This window comes from Apteryx mantelli, chromosome 18, assembly GCF_036417845.1.
Source record: "Apteryx mantelli isolate bAptMan1 chromosome 18, bAptMan1.hap1, whole genome shotgun sequence".
NCBI lineage: Eukaryota > Metazoa > Chordata > Aves > Apterygiformes > Apterygidae > Apteryx > Apteryx mantelli.
The window spans coordinates 19570637-19588654 of NC_089995.1; the positions used below are offsets into that span (position 1 = coordinate 19570637).

The 18018-nt window shown below is 61.3% G+C and overlaps 3 protein-coding genes across 4 annotated transcripts; 1 reads left to right on the forward strand and 2 right to left on the reverse strand.

The window, feature by feature from the left end:
* Positions 1–716: 716 nt before the first annotated feature.
* Positions 717–4828, reverse strand: NEURL2 (neuralized E3 ubiquitin protein ligase 2). The gene is made up of 2 exons (XM_013958570.2): positions 4141–4828; positions 717–1176 (listed from the first exon to the last, which is right to left on the reverse strand). Exons 1-2 carry the CDS (start codon positions 4826–4828, stop codon positions 1061–1063), a joined length of 804 nt encoding a protein of 267 aa, XP_013814024.2. The 3' UTR covers positions 717–1060.
* On the forward strand, positions 2539–10904 carry CTSA (cathepsin A). Of its 2 annotated transcripts, none has more exons than XM_013958569.2 (15): positions 2539–2604; positions 6181–6338; positions 6472–6583; positions 6726–6776; positions 7122–7208; positions 7318–7473; positions 7880–7971; positions 8318–8402; positions 8543–8634; positions 8874–8952; positions 9093–9241; positions 9317–9392; positions 9514–9603; positions 9790–9891; positions 10139–10904. In XM_013958569.2, the coding sequence occupies exons 1-15, from the start codon at positions 2584–2586 to the stop codon at positions 10220–10222; spliced, it is 1434 nt and encodes a 477-aa protein (XP_013814023.2). In that variant the 5' UTR covers positions 2539–2583; the 3' UTR covers positions 10223–10904. The 2 variants fall into 2 exon arrangements, with proteins under 2 accessions (XP_013814023.2, XP_067163879.1); XM_067307778.1 differs by lacking the exon at positions 2539–2604 and adding an exon at positions 5741–5815.
* Positions 10905–11286: 382 nt separating this feature from the next.
* On the reverse strand, positions 11287–16247 carry PLTP (phospholipid transfer protein). The gene is made up of 16 exons (XM_013958568.2): positions 16037–16247; positions 15040–15152; positions 14737–14836; positions 14533–14661; positions 14231–14386; positions 13956–14019; positions 13707–13770; positions 13496–13587; positions 13163–13339; positions 12914–12973; positions 12627–12791; positions 12307–12374; positions 12159–12201; positions 11889–11952; positions 11726–11802; positions 11287–11636 (listed from the first exon to the last, which is right to left on the reverse strand). The coding sequence occupies exons 2-16, from the start codon at positions 15143–15145 to the stop codon at positions 11496–11498; spliced, it is 1506 nt and encodes a 501-aa protein (XP_013814022.1). The 5' UTR covers positions 15146–15152; positions 16037–16247; the 3' UTR covers positions 11287–11495.
* Positions 16248–18018: the final 1771 nt, after the last annotated feature.

Here is an 18018-nt window from a genome sequence, read left to right on the forward strand (position 1 = left end):
GCAGTCCTACTTGCTCCTGAGAGGAGCTGATCTCGTACAGGGGAGTCCCAGCCTCCCTGTGCTCCTAAGCCTCCTAATTGATGGGAAACTTGCCATTTTACTCAAAGGTAATTCCCTGAAGTAGCTTTCTGCAGCTCTTCTGTCTCTGTACAAAATGCCTCTGATGTGGAAGGAAAAGCAGTTACCTTGGCTAGGGACTAAAAACCCTGAAACAGCTTCTTCCTTCCCCAAATGGGACATTGTCCATGCTGGATTCGGGTAGTGCATCAGCTCCTGGTGCTGCACAGCGCTGACGTCGCCTCTTCTAGAACCGTCCCGTCGTCACAGGCCCCCGCTTGACCTCACACTGGATGAACGTCCGCGGTGCCGACCACGGCGCCGGCGGGAGCCCGGCCCAGCCCCCCGAAAGCGGGCGCGATCCTGGCCTGCAGACCGGGGTGGACGAGATCCGCAGATGTGCTGGATCTCTTTGCTACTGTGGTTCTGTAAGTCCCGCTGTGTCTAAAGGACCCGGCTCCCGGCGGCCGGTTCCTTTGGCAACGCCAAAAGCGGGGTGCGCGGAGCCTCCTGCCGCAGGAGCACCAGCGGTCAGCACAGCTCTGACGGCAGCGGGCAAGGGCGAGGGATCGGGCAGCTCATCTCGCTCCCTCGCCTGTGCTCGGTCGTGGATGCCCCAGTACTCCCACAACTTGCTCAGTTTCTGGTTGGAAGCGCTTTATTACTCTCTCTCTTCCATGATACTCTCCTGACCATGCCTGAGCCCTCCCATACCCATTTATACACAGGAAAGTCCCTCTGATGCACTACTCTTAATGTGGGTTGTTCGTGCTTTCAGGCCTCGTCTGTCAAGCAGGGCCTCCTGTGGCACGGGCTGTGGACGTGCAGACGCCCCGGAGAGGAGACGGTGTGGAGGGGAGCGCGTCTGCTCCCGGGGCCTCGCAGGGTGGTGGGTGGAAGGGCTGTCTGGGTGCGCCGGTCCTCACCTGCCAGCCTGCTTGCGATCATCCGTGGGGCGCTCGGGGCGCGGTGCCAGCCCGCGGCAGGAGGTATCCTCACCGCCTCACTCGTATTTGCAGAAATTCTTCAGCAGTGGGGGCAGGTCCAGGCCATCGATGGCCAGGCGATGGACAATGTGCTTCTGGATGACCAGCCGGCAGAGGGTCTGCAAGGAGGGAACTGAAAGAGAACACAAAGAGGAAGCTGAACTTGCTGCCTGAGTCACCAGCGAGGCTGAGCGCAGAGAATGGTGCGAAGCAGATGCGTCCCTGGGACTGAGGCTCCTTGGAGGCACCTTGTTTTCGGACAGCGGTTGGTGAGTTTGCTCTGAGGAAGGAGCAGGAATCACTCCTCCTCCCCTGCTCTACCAGCTGGCTGTGCTGGAGGGCTCTCCTGGTTGAAGAACCCGTGCCAGGGCGCTCCAGCTAGGTGTAAAGCTTGAGTGCTGAACAGTGAAGCTCTTCCCTTTGCCTGGAGGAAGGTTGGGAGAACAGTTATGTGCCTAAATAGTGCATTATCATGGCTGTTTTGCATTCATCTCTCTAGCCTGTCAAGTCCATCCCCTAGAGTCTCACATTCCCACACTGCGTTCTCCCTGCAAGACTTCGTTTTCCCTTCATACCCTGCTCCCTTGGGTGTCCTTCCACCAGCAAATATGCCAAACTGTGTGCTAGACTTCAGCAGACTGGGGCTGTGGTGCCTGGAGAGACAACTCATATGATGCTTTTAAGATAACTATCTGTTATTGTGTTCACTAGAGAGTTTGTTCCTTGCGGCCAGACTAGCTGCAAACTCTGCCCCCGTTTCCTCCTACGATACACGCACCCCTGTCAGATTCCTCTTTCGTGAGATCTTCGTAGCTCTCAGCAGCTAACAGATGTGGAGAAGCTGCAGCTAGCTGTTTTCTCAGATTTTAAATGAGAGCTGACTCGCTGCCTGTGGGTCTTGGTTCATCCGCTGCCACACAAGAGCCAAACAGGACAAGCATGTCCTGGAGTGTCCTACTAGGCCAGAGAGGAGCCGGGTGGGGATCTGCCGTTTCCTTGTTATGTGGCCGAGAAGCTTTCAGAGCTGCAGGGCCGGGGCCTCCCGGGAGCTCGGGCCAGCAGCAGGCAGGAGCAGCGCTCCGCTAAGCGCGAACGCGGGCTCTGCAGAGCCGCCTCCTGACCTCGGGACTGTGTCAGATGGCCGGAGTGGTCATCTTCGCGCTGGAGGCACAGGGCTGCGCGTGCCCCCAGCGCCCCGGGAGAGGAGAGGGGACGGATGCTCTTTGCCTCCGCAGCTTTCTGCCCTCTCCCCCGAGACTCCCTTGCGGAGTGTCACATGTCACTGGCAGCTCAGCTGCTTCCTTCTCGTTTTCACTCTGCTAGCCGGCTCCTGGCCAAAAGACCCGCACTAAAACTGATTTTTAAAGATTAAGGAAGTGTTGCAGAAACAGGAACTACTGAAGTCTTTGTCAAGGGAAGGAAGCCAGATTGTCCCTCTTGCAGCAGGCAGTGTCCGTACCAGCTGAGGACCTTGCGGCGCCTGCCCAGGCCTGTCGCTGCCCCGGGACGTCAGGGCCCTAGGAGGGGCAAGGAGCACTGGATGCAGGTCTTCCACAAACAGGTACGTTCCACCCGGAGCAGCCGTGAAAGGCTGCTGCTCCCTGCGAAGTCCCTCAGTGAACTGTTGAGGTCAGGGCCCTCGGAGGCGGTTTGATAGCTTCCCAGTGGCATGCTCCAAAGTTAGTCATCCTTAAATGCATTCCCAGGGCAGAACAGCCTGCACAGCTGGGCACATTTAATCTCACTGCTTGGATTATCACAGGATGAAACAGCTGGTGGGGAGACTCCCAGATTTCAACTTTGGGGTAGAAACAACTGAACTTCAAACCAGTGAAAGAAGTGGTGGCTTTTCCTGTGTTGAGAAGTCAGTCTGCTCTTTGCTCATGTTTTATTTAGCTCTTTGTGGTCTTGCACCTGTGATGCAGATAGTTAATGACTATTGTAATTAATGGCTATCTGGCTCATGTAAAACAAAGGTAGCATATTAGTGCGACAGATTATGGTCCCAGCCACTGTTGTCCAGGCACTAGCTCTGCTGGTTCATGTCTCATTTAATACGTAGCATCTGATGGTTTTTCCAGTATGGTGCTAATTAGCACCTTTTAGCCTGACTCCTTGCAAGAGCCAGTGACCATCACCGGATGGAGCTGGCTGGTCCCATCCCCACCCTGCCTGGGGACAGCTCCACTGGGTGCCACCAGGAACGTCGCGATATTGCCCAAGCACAGCTGGCATCGCTTGGCAGCTGTGCTTGGCACAGCTCTGCCCAGGGCCACGCAGGCTGGGGCGCGGAGAGGGGGCAAGGCAGGGAGGAGGGAGCCAAGGCAGCGGAGGTTGGGCGCAGAGGCGCGAGCCCCGGGACGGAGGGGCGGAGGGGCAGGATGGCAGGAAGGACGGCGTGCCGGGCTGCTGTGTCAGGCTGCAGCAGGATGTTTTGATGCTAAGGCAGGATGACACTTGGCTCCAAGCTGCCTCGTGCCGGTGGTGCACAGGGGCGAGGCTGGGGCATGGGCAGCGTTTGCTAGGCCCCGAGAACCGGTTCCCTGGGCCTCTGGGGAGCAGCTGGCTTTGAGCTCCGGTTAGGAGCTCTTGTCTGCCTCAGCGTGAGCAAAGTCCTGCTGGGACGCAGCTTCACAGGGACAATCCTGCAGACCCCAGTCTGGAGCAGGCCGCTGGCAGCCCAGAGTACTTGCTCCTAATTGCAGCCCTTGCAAAGGGGAACCCGGGCTGGGCTCTGCCGTGACCACCAGTGCCAGGACCTGTCTGTGAGCACCTGTGTGCGCTTGGTGCTGGGGTAGATGTGCTGGCGCCAGCTCCTGCGTCTCCAGCCCCGGATGCAGCCTGGAGAGGCAGGGCTTTTGGGAGACCCATGCCCAGGGGCCTGCGCAAGTGCTGGTCTGGGGACTCACCTGCGCTCTGCAGGCACCAGCAGCGCTCTCCCATTGCCTCTGCCCCACGTCGAGTGTGCTCTGACGCTCCTGCTGCCAGAGACCATGGGGTTAACCTCACCGGGGCTGACCCACGCACCCCCACCTGCCTCCTGTCCCAGCCTGGGCCGCCTCTGCGGGGCGGCTCCTGGGGAGAAGCAGGTACCTACAGCCATATTCCACCTGGATGACGCAGACGCTCTTGGTGGAAGCAAAGACGTCAACCACAGCATAGAGCGGGCGGGCGGTGGGGAGGCCCCTGGCGCTCGGCCCCATGTCCTCTCCATTGATAACGATGTGCATGTCCGCGGTGCCGTTGGGCTGCGGGGTGTAGAGCACGCCAATCCTGCTCCGCCGGGCGGTCGGGGGCAGCACGTTCATCTTGTACAGGTCGTCCAGGATGTGGCTGTAGCGTCCGGGCCTGCTGCGTCCCACCAGCTTGTCGCGGGGGATCCGCACCTGCTCTATGAGCAGGTAGGGCTCCGAGAGGAAGCCCTGCACGCGGGCCGGCGCCCGCGCCTCCTCCCCATCCAGGGCGACGCGGTTGTGGTTCCTGGTGATGGCGAACACCCAGGTGTCTCCCAGGTTGACCAGGTCCGGGAGCGAGTATTCGGGCACCACCTCCAGGCTCTGCGGGTCGTGGGCCGTCAGCCCGACGCGCAGGTGCCCGCACCAGCCCAGCTCCTTCTCCTCTATCTCCACCAGGAAGATCTGCCCGGGCTCCAGGGGCTCCCGGCTGAAACACAGCCCGTTGGCAAAGCTCTCCACCCGCGTGGCCTGGGTGTGCGAGGGGTCGATGCGGACGTTGGTGCCGTGGACATGGTGGAAGCGCGTGTCGGAGCGGCACCGCGCAGCCATCTCCGGCACGGCTATTTTTAAACAGCCGAGTCCGGCTCCAGGCAGCAGCTGGGGGAGGCGGTGACGCACCCTCCGAATAGGGACAGCCGGGCCCAAGGGTGGCTCTGAGGGGTCCTAGTGCCGCTGGGCCCGTGGGAGGGGTGGGAAGGGCGAAGGTGCCGGCCAGTGTGGGGCGCCCCGTGTCTAATGGGGCCTCGCGTGGCCCTGCTCTGCCCCCCGGCCCAGCCTCTCCCGGCCCGCGGGCGCTCAGCACACGGCTGCCGGCCTGGCTGGCACGGGGGGCTGGGGCCCGGGGCCTACACGGATGGGGCCGAGGGCCTGCTGCTGCCGGAGCGTGAGCACGGCGTGGGGCCAGCCCCCCCCCTGCCCCGGGACGCGGCCGTCTGGCCCGGCTCCTGCACGCCTCCCGTGCCAGCGCCCCGCCGAGCTGGGCTGGTGCCGGCCCCGAGGGCCTCTTCGGGCAGGGCTGGGCACGCGTGGCCACGGCAGGGGCCAGGCACCCGTACGTGCTTCCGTGCCAGGCCCGTGCGTGCTCCCGGGGCTGCGCCGGGCCCGGTGCAGTGCACGGTGTCGGTGCCGGGCCTGGTGCGTGGTGCACAATCCCGGTCCCGGGACTGAGCCGGGCCCAGTTTGCAGTGCTTGGTCCCGGGGCTGCGCCGGACCCGGTGCAGTGCGCGGTGTCGGTCCCGGCGCTTTCCCGGTGCCGGTTCTGGGGCTGTGCCGGGCCCGGCTCGCAGTGCCCGGTGCCGGTGCCGGCGCTGTCCCGGTGCCGGTGCAGCGCCCACGTGCGCGCGCGGCGGGAATGGGCGTGGGGGGCCCGCGCGCCTGCCTGGGGCGCTGATTGGCTCCCGCGAGGAAGCCCCGCCTCCCGCCCGAAGCCCCGCCCCACGACACGTGACCGCTCAGAGGTCATATGGGCGCGAGTCACGTGCGGCTGCTGAGAGCCGCCGCTTGCGGGAGCCGGACCGGGACCGGGACCGGACCGGGGTCAGCAGCGGGGGGCGGGGGCGGGACCGTCGGGGTCGGGGTCAGCGGAGGGCTGAGGTCGGCCGGGACCGGGCCAGAACCGGGGTCAGCAGGGGATGCTGGGACCAGGACCAGGACCAGGACCGGGGTCAGCGGGGGGGAACTGGGCCGGGCCGGATCGGGGCCCGCGCGGGTCTGGGCTGGGACCGGGACCGGGACCGGGGCAGCCAGTGGTGGAGGGGCGGGACGGGCCTGGGGGCAGCCGCGGGGCGTCAGCGGTTTTGGACCAGGGGTTTGGCGGTGCCGGAGCAGGCCGGGCTGCGGCCAGGTCGGGCCAGTACAGCGTCCCCGAGCTCTGGTCCGTCTGTCCATCCATCCCTCTGCAGATGGGGCCGGTGCTGCTGTGCGCGCTGCTACTGGGGCTGAGCCAGGCTGCCCCATCTGGCCACGAGGTCACCTACCTGCCGGGGCTCCCCAAGCAGCCCTCCTTCCGGCACTTCTCTGGCTACCTCTGCGTCGGGCCGGCCAAGCGCCTGCACTACTGGTACGTGGGGCTGCGCTGGGACCGGTGCTGTGCCGGTACCCCAGCGCTGTCCTGGAGTGTGGGGCTGAGCCCGACCCGGGCTGGGCCGGGGCCCGGCAGGGCGCTGGGTGCTCATGGCCCTGCTGCCCTGCAGGTTTGTGGAAGCCCAGAACAACCCGCAGAGCAGCCCTCTGGTGCTGTGGCTGAATGGGGGCCCTGGCTGCAGCTCCATGGAGGGTTTCCTGAAGGAGCACGGTCCCTTCCTGGTAAGCGATTGTGGCTGTCCCTGGCCTGCGGTCCGGGGCGCAGGGCCACCGAGGGCGGCAGGCTCTGCGGTGTGGGCTGTCCTGCCGGAGCTCACCGGGCTTGTGCCTGTTGCCTGTCAGTCACTGTCTTCTCCCTGCCCAGATCCAGCCAGACGGGGTCACTCTGAAGTACAACGACTATGCCTGGAACAAGGTAGGGGCACAGCTGCTGGCCAGGAGCAGCTCCTCCTGCCCAGCCTGTGTGAGCAGGTAGCAGGTCCCTCCACAGGCTGTTGGGGGAGATGGTGGCCCTGGGCCAGATCCTCCTGCCCTTTCGAGGGAGCAGAGCCTCCCACAGGCTTGTCTGCCTGACCTACCATCCTCTCGGGTCTTGTGACTGGCGTGGGAACGTGGCTGTCCAGAGCAGAGCTAGGGCAGGGCCAGGCTCCTACTGGTGCTGCCGTAGGCAATGGTCAGCAGCTCTGTGCCCCGATGGCTCTTGTGACAAGCCTGGAAGCAGGGTCTTCCTTTTCCTCCAGCTCTTTTGCTCTCCCTGCAGATCGCCAACATGCTCTACCTGGAGTCCCCCGCCGGAGTTGGCTTCTCCTACTCTGATGACAAGAAATATGCCACGAACGACACCGAGGTGAGGGACCCAGGCTGCTGGGAGTGACCTGTTCCTTGCCTCCCCTGCTCCTGCGGAGACGTAGGGGGTCCCGCTGTGCTGTCTGACCCCCATCTCCTTTTGCCTGCAGGTTGCTCACAACAACTACTTGGCACTGAAGGAGTTTCTCCGTCTCTTCCCTGAATACTCCAAGAACGAACTCTTCCTCACGGGAGAGAGCTACGGGGGCATCTACATCCCCACGCTGGCAGAGTGGGTGATGCAAGACCCCAGCCTCAACCTGAAGGTGAGCGGCTCAGCTCTGCTACCCGTCTGGCCTGGCCTGGCCTGGGGGCGGAGGGCTCGGCACCCCCTCGCAAACTGGCGCTCTGCGAGCTGTACCGGGGCCAGTGCCTGCGTTGGGACAGGGCCAGGCTGCGCTGGCAGCTGGTCTGCAGGGCCCTCTCCTGGGCACAGGGCAGGTCTGGCCCCTTGGCCTTTCATCTTCGCCTGCAGCGTTGGCAGCGGCTGCTGGTGGATGTGTCCCTGCTGCGTGGGACCAGTGGGAGAGTTCACAGGCACCCACATCCTTTCCTGCTCCCTCCTGTGGAGTAAACAGTGTCGCACCTGCTTCCTGCCTGAAGCCGTTGCCTCTGTGGCTGCCCTGTGGGGAGCGGGGAAGACAACAGAGTTGTTTTCTTGTTGCCTTGCAGGGAATCGCTGTGGGAAATGGCCTCTCCTCCTACGAGATTAACGACAACTCCCTGGTTTACTTTGCCTATTACCACGGCCTGCTGGGAACCCAGTAAGAGCTGTGTTAGCCTGGCTTGGGGGGGGGGCACACTGCTGCTAGATGCGGGTTGGGGGGCACAGCATGGGACAGGGGCATGGCCCCAGAGCAGGGCAGGACAGACCAGCCTTTCGGGGAACCTCCTGGCCCGACTTGGGCCAGCCCCCAGGCTGTGGGGATGGCCCCTGTCCCAGGCAACTCCAATGGATGCGTTTATCCTTGGTTCTTTGCCAGTGCCCAGGGCACCTGGTGCAGCTGCTGGGCAGGAAGCCTACAGAGCAGCTGAGCTGTGGCTGCTGACTTTGTTTTAATGTTACCATCTGGGCACTGCACTTGAAGTCCTGCTGCTCTCTGTCCACAGGCTGTGGAAGGACTTACAGGCCTTTTGCTGCTCCCAAGGGAAGTGCAACTTTCATGACAGCTCCAATCTGAACTGTACTCTCAAGGTGAGGAGAGTCAGGGGTCTCCTAGCACACACCCGGCTTCGGTATCCATGAGCAGCACCCACCTCATCTGGCTCCGGATGGATGACACAGTTCCTCAGGCATCCTGCTGAGTCCCAAACTCTTCTTGCGACTTGTTGCAGATGGAGGAAATGATTCAGATTGTGGAGGAGTCTGGCCTCAACATCTACAACCTCTACGCCCCATGTGCTGGTGGTGTCCCTGGAAACCTAAGGTGAGAGCAGCTCCAAGAGGGTCAGGTCTCTGTGCACTGGCTTGCTATGGTTTGCAGCATGTGGGGTCCCAGCTGGCAGAGGGACCTGGTGACTAGGCAGGAGGTGCCTCTGGGCAAGGCGGACCATGTGCAGCTGCTGTTGGGACACTCCCTTCCCCAGTGAGGGCCCTGGGCTCTTTCCATGAGCCCTCATCCCTCCAGAGCTTTCAGCCTGTCTCATGTGCTTGTTCTGGCTGCAGGTATGAGGACGACTATCTCATCACTCACGACCTTGGCAACTCCTTCATCCGGATGCCAATGAGGTTCTCCTGGCGGCAGGTGAGCCTGGACTCCTGCATCTCCTGCTCTGCCTGGCCTGCAGTGCCATCTGTGGGCAGGAGTGGGGCAGAGAGTAGCTGCTCCAGTGGGGCAGGACAGAGGTGCTGGCTGCTGCAGGGACTCTTCTGACTCTCTCCCAGAACCTGTTCCGGATGCCGGTTGCCCGGAAGAAGGTCCGCATGGACCCGCCCTGCACCAACTCCACAGACCTCAGTATGTATCTGAATTCCCTGGAGGTGAGGAAGGCTCTTCACATCTCTCCCGATGCTCCAGAGTGGCAGGTGTGCAGGTGAGCAGGCTCTGGGCTGGGATGGATGAGCCAGGAGCATGATCAGCCTGCGTGACACGGCCTCTTCCTCCACAGCTTTGATGTGAACCGGGGCTACAAGCGCATATACATGCAGATGAACGACCAGTACCTGAAGCTGCTCGGAGCCATGGTGTGTGTGGGAGGAGTGGGCTCGGCCCTGGGCTGTGCCGGGGGACCATTGCTCCCAAACAGGCCTCCTGCCTGGCCTGGGCTGCGGCCCTGCTCTGTGTGACAGTCCCTGTGCTCTGCAGAAATACCGCATCCTGGTGTACAATGGGGATGTTGACATGGCCTGCAACTTCCTCGGGGACGAGTGGTTTGTGGATTCCCTGTGCCAGAAGGTAAATGGCAGAACAGGGTCTGGGCCGGTCCGGTCACCAGCCCTGAGGGAGCTCCAGGCTGCCCAGGCCAGCTGAGCAGCAGGACAGTTACTGATGAGAGCACTGGGGAGGGGCTGGCTGCAGGGCGCTAGCTGCCTCCCTGGGGTGGCCGGGGCCTGGTACTGAGAGAGCTGGCTCTGGTTCCAGGTGCAGGTGGCTCGCCGGCCTTGGCTCTACACTGAAGGAGGTGAGAACCAGATCGGTGGCTTTGTGAAGGAATTCACCAACATCGCCTTCCTCACTGTCAAGGTAGGGCTGAGGGGAGCTCTGGGGGGCCAGGGCTCGCTGGTTGCAGCGTAGACAGGCATGCTGGTCACTGCTGCTGAGCTGGATCGAGCCCCTGAGGCTGCCCTGAGCCAGGAGCCTGCCAGGAATGCAGAGGGTCACAGTGGGAGCAGCGCTTGCTGTGCTGGGGGGCAGCATAAGGCTGGATGCATACGCAAGGCAGCTGCAGCCCCACGGCTGGCACTGACCTGCCTCCACCTGTTTCCTGCAGGGAGCTGGCCACATGGTGCCCACGGACCGGCCACTTGCTGCCTTCACCATGTTCAGCCGCTTCATTAAGAATGAGCCTTTCTAGGAGCTGGCAAGGCAGTGCTTGGCGACTCCGGCTGTCCCTCACGGACCTGGGCTACCTCCTGCACAGCCAGTCCTCTCACTGCTGTTCAACTGCACCAGGACTCCCCTGTGCCATGAAACAAATCACTCCCTCCTGCAGCTGGTGGGGAACTCCTCCTCCAGCTCCCGGGGGCTCTGCTCAGCCTTGTAGGACAGCACCCATGTGCCCAGGGCACCTGGGGTGAACACGGTGGAGGACTGGGCTTTCTGGGGTGGGGGGTGTGCAGGCTGTGGGAGAGGAGTCCCAAGGGCTCTGTCCTTGCCGGGTGAGAAATCATGCCCCTGCTGCAGTCTTCTCCTCGTTGTGGCTTCCTCTCTCGCCTCCTCCCTGCTGCTGGAGGCAATTACTTCCCTCCTGGGATGGGAACAGTACCCACCACTTCCCTCTGCTCTGCAGCCCCTGCACGTACATAGCACAGGGCAGACTCCAAAGCAACTGCTCTCTGTTAAGCAAGCACTGTTCACCTCATGGCTGCAGGCAGCTAGGCACTGCTCCACCAGGGGCTTTTTGCTCCCCTCAAAACTGTATCCCATACCTGATCTCGGTGAAGGAGATTTAGAATGAAGACAGTACCTCTCTGCCCCACTCAGTGCCTGGAGCACATAGTGCTCTTGGGAACTTGCAATAAACTCTCTGAACAACATGGTTCTGCTCCTCATTAACCAGCTCCTGCACCTTGCACCTGTCTGCTACCCCTGCTTTGCTTTCTCATCCCAGCATCAGGAAGATGTCCTCTGAGGAGCATCCACTACTCACTGAGAAGCCAGCAGAGGCGAGTGCTGATGATCTGTGCCCCCCATTTCTGCAGGGGGGCACTGAGGCTTTCTGGAAATGAGCCACTTCCAAGTGCAGGGAAAAGTGCAGTTGCTCTGAGCCTCTCTGCTGCTCTTCTTGGCTGTGTCTAGCTCCTGGGTACTTACAGGCAGGGAAAGCAGTGCTTCTGCCTTGTTCCCCATCTCTCCTCGAGGGCTGGCAGCCACACAGTCTGGATTGTGCACACCCTCCAAGCAACAAGGCGGTATGGATCGGAGGCGACCGGTTTATTAGTGTAATGACATGGGGTGCAGCAGGGGTTCCCAGAGCAGCTGTCTCCACCTTGCTGCAACCTACCAGGGCACAGACACCCTGCAAGATGTGCTAGTGATACTGGGGAAGCTGTTTCCTACCTACAGTCTATGGGTCCAGCCCAGGTTCTGCCCTCTGTCCAGGGTGGAAGAACAAGGAGAGAGAAGAGCTAGAGCTGGTGGGGGTCCACACTGGGCTCTTCGGGCTGTGGAGTGGGATGGGCTGGGGCTGTAGGGGCTGGGCGGTATTTCTCAATCACTTCCCGCAGTCCCTTTGAGAAGTGGAGATCAGCTCCCACTGTGAGGAATCCCTGCAAAGAGAAAAGTATTAGTGCAGGGCTAGAGGTGGTCCCTGTGCTTGATGGAGGGGCCTGGGGCTGTCCCGATCCTGCTCACGTACCGCATGGTTTGTGACCACCTCCCTGGTGAAGTCCATGCCTTCTGGCAGTGGGATCTGGACCCCCTTTTTTGTCCTCTCTGCAGGGAGGAAGAGATGCAGTGAAACCAGGTCCTGCTACCTCCCTGCCCAAGCCCAGCTGTGGGCAGGCAGCACCCACACCTACCATTAATGATGGGCATGATTGTCAGCTGCAGCAGGGTTTTCAGTGGGGCCTGCAGTGAGAACAGCTGTGGAGAGAGGAGCAAGGGTGAGTGCACAGGCAGCAGGAGCAGAGCTGCCTGCCAGGGCCAGGCTGGGTAGGCCTGTGTTTAGCATGGGGACAGCTAGAAAGGTGTCTTGTGTGCAGCCCCTCCCCAGGCCTGCTCTGCGCTATGGATAGGGTGGCTACAAAGAGAGGCCAGAGCCCCTCTGGGCTGGTGCAGGGTCCACTCACCGCTAGCGACTCCAGCGCAGACTGCTTGGAGTAGATGCGGAACCTGCAGGGGAGAGAGCAGCCCATGAGCAGGAGGGGACCCTCCCTGCAGGCCCAGGCTGGGCCCTTCCCCTGCTGCCCTGCTGCCTGGCCCCAGCAAGGGTGTTACCGTCTCAGGTCCAGCAGCACGCGCAGAGCCTTCCCTTGCAGAAACACCTTGGCACTCAGCTTTGTTTCCTATGGAGAGAGAAGGCCTTGTTGCACCCCGCCACCTGCAAGCAGGCAGCCGCTGGGCCAGGCTGGCTGCTCTTCTTGCTTCACAGGCCCAGCTGCCCCTTGGCTTTGAGACACCAACACAATGAGACACCCACAATGTGGGGGGAAATGCTCTGTGCCAGGGCAATGGGCCAGGGCTGCAGCACAGGGAACCCTAGGCCACGCACGTCCTTTCCCCCCCCAGCTTGGGTCTGGGCCCCCAGCAGCGCTCACCATGGCCATGCTGGAGAGCTGGACGGCAGGCCGGCCCGGGGGCACCAGCGAGATGTTGAGGAAGGCTGAGACGGAGACAGAGGTGCCTGAGGGTTTGATCACGCAGCGGGGGGGAGCTGACACCTGAAGCACCAGTCGCAGGGGAGCATCCACCGCAGCAGGGTTCTGCCGAGAGAGCAGGTGAGCGTGTGGACACAGAGCAGGTTGGGCAGCGCTGTGCTTCAACCCCAGGGGCACTGAGCTGAGTCCTTGCGACAACTCCTGCCCCAGCAGGGTGCTTCTCTCACCAGCATGAAGATGGTTCCAAAGAATGTGGCTCTCAGCAAAACCTCCAGGTCTTTGGGCACCTGCAGGGAGGATGCGCTGTCTGTGGTAATCCAGCAGTGGCTGCTGCTCCTAGACAGCACCTCTCTGCTCTGCAGGCAGAGACCAGCCCCCTCCGGCCTGGCAGCATCCCTCCCTTCCCCACCACCCCCACAGGGCCCCTGCCTGCAGAGAGCTGCCTGTGCAAACCGAGGTGACCTGGTACTGCTTACCTTCTCCCCCTCAAGCTCTATGGCCAGCACACCTGCCTGGAAGTACGAGTGCATGGCCGAGTCGAAGAAGTACTCGGAGAAGGCAACGTAGACCATGCGTTCTGTCTCCTTGATCACCGGCTCCACCGCATGGTTCTCCAGCTCCTGGTTCTCTTTCCCGCGGTAAAAGAACATGCCCTGGGCCGAGAGCATATGGAGACATTTCTGCAGTGGCAGCACAGTTCACCGTGCCCACACTGTGGTGCCCAGCATGCAGGGCTAGTGCAGAGCTGCTCCCAAGCGGACTGTGGGAAGCAAGGCAGGGCAGGACAGGACAGGATCCCCAGTGCTCACCTTGAAGTCTAGGTCGAGGGTGTCCATGGAGACTGTAGGATCCCGCAGGAGGGAGTAGTCAATCCCAATGTGCTCATCCACATAGTTCCTCACTGCCAAAGAAGATGTGCTGTCATGGCAAAGCCTGTAGGACCTTCTGTGGACCCATGCTCTACTCTGCCCTGCCCAAGGGGAGCTGGATCTGCTCCCTTTCCCCTGAGGCAACACTCACCCGGCACTGTGTCCAGGAGAGAGTTCAGCAGCACCAGGCCAGCGTGGTTCAGGGCTGGGCAGATCTGAAAGGGAATGGGCTGGGCTAGGAGCAGGGGATCGCTCACCAGTGAGGTCCTGGTGAGGACCTGATCCCTCCTCCATCGTCCTAGGGATCAACGAGACACCCCTTCTGCTGCTAGGGATAGGGCAGGGTAGGGAGAGGATTCCCATCCGCTGTGTGGCACATGCTCTTCGTTCACAGCTATACCTGCTGGCTGAGGAGGTAGCGCATCCCTGTGATGATGAAAGTGCTCAGGAACTCATAAATCTTCCTGCAGGGACAGAACAAAGACTCTACAGTAGGCTTCCTTGTCCAGTGCAGCTCCAGCCCTGTCCCTCTACCCCAACTCATTTCTTGCAGGGAGACAGCAGAGTCTGGGCCAGAAAGTCCCACGGGCAGCCAAGGGTGGGGCAGGGGGAGCTGGGCATGGGCAGAGCTGGCCCGGGGGAGGGACGCAGCTGCCAAGGTGGGGTCAAGCGTACCTGAGTGTGCCTGAGAAGCCAGCGTGCATTCTGGCGATGGAGGCATTGCAGGTCATGTTAGAGATCTTGAGGCGCCCAGTCTCATCCTTGGACAGCTGCAGCACCGTATGGATGCGAACACCATCAGCAGAGGCATTGATGGAACCGATGTCATAGCTGGAAGCAAGGGGAGCAGGTTAGAGGAGCACACACCTCCCACCCACTCCAAGGGAGGACAGCAAAGCACTCAAGACAAGCAGGGACTATGGCCCAGCCATTGGGGGTAAGGCTGATGCCCTGCAGAGCAGGAGGTGGTAACTCACAAGAACCAGTAGAGCAGCTGTCGCCGGAAGCGCAGGCTGATGGAGGCGTTGTTGATGTTGAAGACAAGGTGTTGCTGAGGCTGGAAGTGCAGGTTGGAAAATGGCAGCTGCAGGTCCAACACCTTGACCCTGCAGGGGACGGGCACGGAGATGGTCAGTCCTGAACGGGGGAGCAGCTGTGCCCAGGGAGGGGGCACCACTCACTGGCTGATGTTGTAGTGGAACTGCCCCTCCTTCCCGTGCAGGTCCGACACAGTGATGTTCTCCAGCTCCTGCTCCACAAAGCGCAGTCCCTCTTGCTTCACTGCAAAGCGAAGTAAATCTGGGCTGACCACAGCCATGCTGTGCCCTGCTCCCGACAGCATCACCCAGCCAGCACCCTGGCTCCTCTAGAGCAGCCCATGTGTGGGCAGTGCGAGTAGGGGTCCCAGACGCAGACCCCAGGATTAGCGTCCCAGCCTGCCTCTTACCCAGGCCCCAGAAGCAGGATTCTGGCCGGCCCCTTACCCAAGTCCAAGCCCTTGGAGGTGATCCGGATCTTGCAGCCAGGAGGGCTGTGCAAGGCTGTGACCAGCCAGGGCAGGAGGAGCAGGAGGAGGCTGCTGGCGGCCATCTCATACCTACAGGCAGAGAGCAGGGTCAGCACAGGCTGGCCCATGGGGGACACCTGGCCGCCTGGGAAGGGATGCAGCTCCTGGCCCAACCTGCTCACAGCACTGTGGCAGCCTAAGCAGGGGATGGCCCCGAGAAACACCTCATGGTCCCACTACACCCCAACCCCCTGGGTTTGGGCAGGTTGGTGTTTCCCCCAAATCCCACCATGCTGCCCATGTCCACATCACCCAAACCCCTGTGCACCAGCAGCCCACAAGTGGCACAGCCCCCCCCCAACCATACCCAGGGTGCTGTGTGCAGAGCCCCCAGCACGGACCCTATGGGACCCAGTGTCTCACATCCCACTGGGAACACGCACACCGATCGGCTCTCACTGGCACCAGCAGCCTCCCACCCTGCCCTGAATGCACCCTGTCCCCAAGCTGCACAGCCTCAAACGAGCCCAGCATGCGCCGTTGCAGTGAGAAACACCAGCTCTGCACAGAGAGGGGAGCCCTCTCCTGTGGGGCAGCCCCACAGCCCTCCCAGCCACTCGGGGCAGCTCCAGACTGGGCCCCCCATGGCGATGTGCTGCCTGCCAAACGGCCCCACAGAGCTTGCTGAACGCGCCAGTTGCTGGGCTGAGACAGGAACTGGAGCCTTCCTGTCCAGCACGAACAGGCTGAGCTACCCCCAGGACTGCAGGGACAGTCCTAGGCTCAGGACCGCAGGGACAGTCCTGGGCTCAGGACCTTCCCCCTCCAGCATTTTCCCCCAGTTCCCTGTAAGGGAGACGACGGACCCCCTCCCCCAGCAGGGTCCAGTGGCGCCATCATTCCCTGAGGGCTGTGCCTGGGCTGGGGAAGGGGGGGAGCTCTCCTACACGATTCTGGTCAGTTTAGATACTTACAGCGTGCTGGGGTGACTTGTCCTTGGCTTTCCTGGTGTGGGGAAGCTGAATCACGTGAAGAGAGGGAGGGAAGGAGAACACCAGTAGCTCCAGGAGTTTCTCTCCAGCTGGCTGAGGTTCCCCTGCCTTTATATATCCCACCAGCTGCCACTCCTTGTGAGCCCACAGCTGGGAGGAGACACAGCGGGACTGGGAGGATGCAGGTCTCAGGCACGCTAGGCCCTGCAGAGCTGATCCCCCCCCGGCTGTCTGCCAGCACAGGCACAAAGACAGCGGGTTGTAGACACCCAGTCTCGGGGCTGAACGCACAACCTTCCTCTCCCACCCACGAACACAATGGCCCAGTGTAAGTGTGCAACATGCCGAGTCCTGCACAGACAGACGCACACCCTGCCCCTCTGCGTCCCGAGACACCGAGGCAGCCCCTGCGCGGGGCAAGCCAAGCAAATGGGGCCTGAGGGATTCATCGTTTGGGGGGCAGCATCCCTTCCGCACTCTGCGTAACGAAGAAGCCAGTGCTGGTGCAAAGCACCCCCAGCTGTACTCTCTGCCAGCTTCAGGCCTGCTGGCCAGGGGATGCTTTAGGGCTGGACCAGAACACAGGTCCCTTAACCTTGGACCAAGGGAGCTGACAGAGGCTGTTTCGTGCCTGTTTTTGATATAAGCTCCAGTTGGAGAAGCTGTCTGAGACTGCCAGATCCTGGGAGCTGCTCTGGCACCTGCTGCCCAGGCTCTTGGCACAAACCTGGCAGCTTAGTGTCTCCTGGGGTCTCTGGGACTTGCCTCTCTGCCCAGACTTGCCTCAGCTTGCTCCAGGCAGCTTTGACATGCGCTGAGGCTCTCAGCATCATGAGGAGCAGTGATGCCCACTCTCCCACTCTCCCATTCTGCCCCTGCCCAGCAAGCGGCAGTCACTAAGGGGAAGGGACACCGTCACTCTGGAAAAGGTCCTTGCGCTGGGGCTTCCTTCAAAGGCTCAGGAGGTCTTTTGCCTGACAGAGCTGCACAGATGCAGCATCACTTGTCCCGAGAGAGGGTGAAGTTCTGCCCCTTACCAGCCCCTTTTGCTGCTTGAGCCTGCTTGCTCCATACAATAAGGCTTTACGCTTTCCATCTGTGAAGCCCTGGACAAACCTGTCTGTGACCCCTCTGTTCCCCCCTGAAGCCTGTGCAAAAAGGAGTTAATCTGAGCCAGCGCTTTGTGCTCTGGGTGATTATCTGTGCTCTAGGGCAGTACAGAGCCGGGCTGCGTGGGGCTTGTGCTCTGAAAGCAGGGAGACTTAGGAGACTTAGTGCTTACACAGCACTTATCCCTTCCAAACTGCTTTGCCAGCATTAACTAAACTGACCCCAGTGCCCTCAGTGCAGAGGGCAGGACTTCTGCAGAGAGTGAGCAGATTGGGTCACTGCCCAGGAAGAAGGAAAGGCCCTCAAAAAAGCTGTGCAGAAAAGGTGTTCAAGAGGCAAAGGGCAAGAAAGGGCCTCTTAAGGTTGGAAGTAACTGCCCCCCATCTGCCGTTGCCCTTTCTCCGCAGAGGCTTGTGAGTCAGTAGTGGCCTTCATCTGCTGAGCCCAGTGGGTCCCGGCTCAGAGCCTTTGGCAGGGCAGAGGGTGGCTGTAGTCACTACAGCTGCACCCCCCCCGTGGAGCACAGTCCATGCCTGTGGGCACGTGCATCATCCACAGTTTGCCTTTGTCTAGTTTGAGAGCGTATCAAAGACTCCTGTAACTCCATCCAAAAACTGGCCCACCTCCAACAGGAGGGCAGAACTGAAATAATTACCCTGAGAATACATCTCCTTTTTCCCATTCTGCATCATCCTTAAGTCTGTGTTGAGCTGGATGCAAACTGCTCCTGTCATGCTGCGAGTACAAAGTTCTCTTGCGCAGTCAGGGCTCCCCTGCGCTGGATGCAGCAGACATTTCTGCCCTGGTGATGGTGCAGCCCAGGGGTCAGGCAGGATGCAACTGGTGGACGGAGA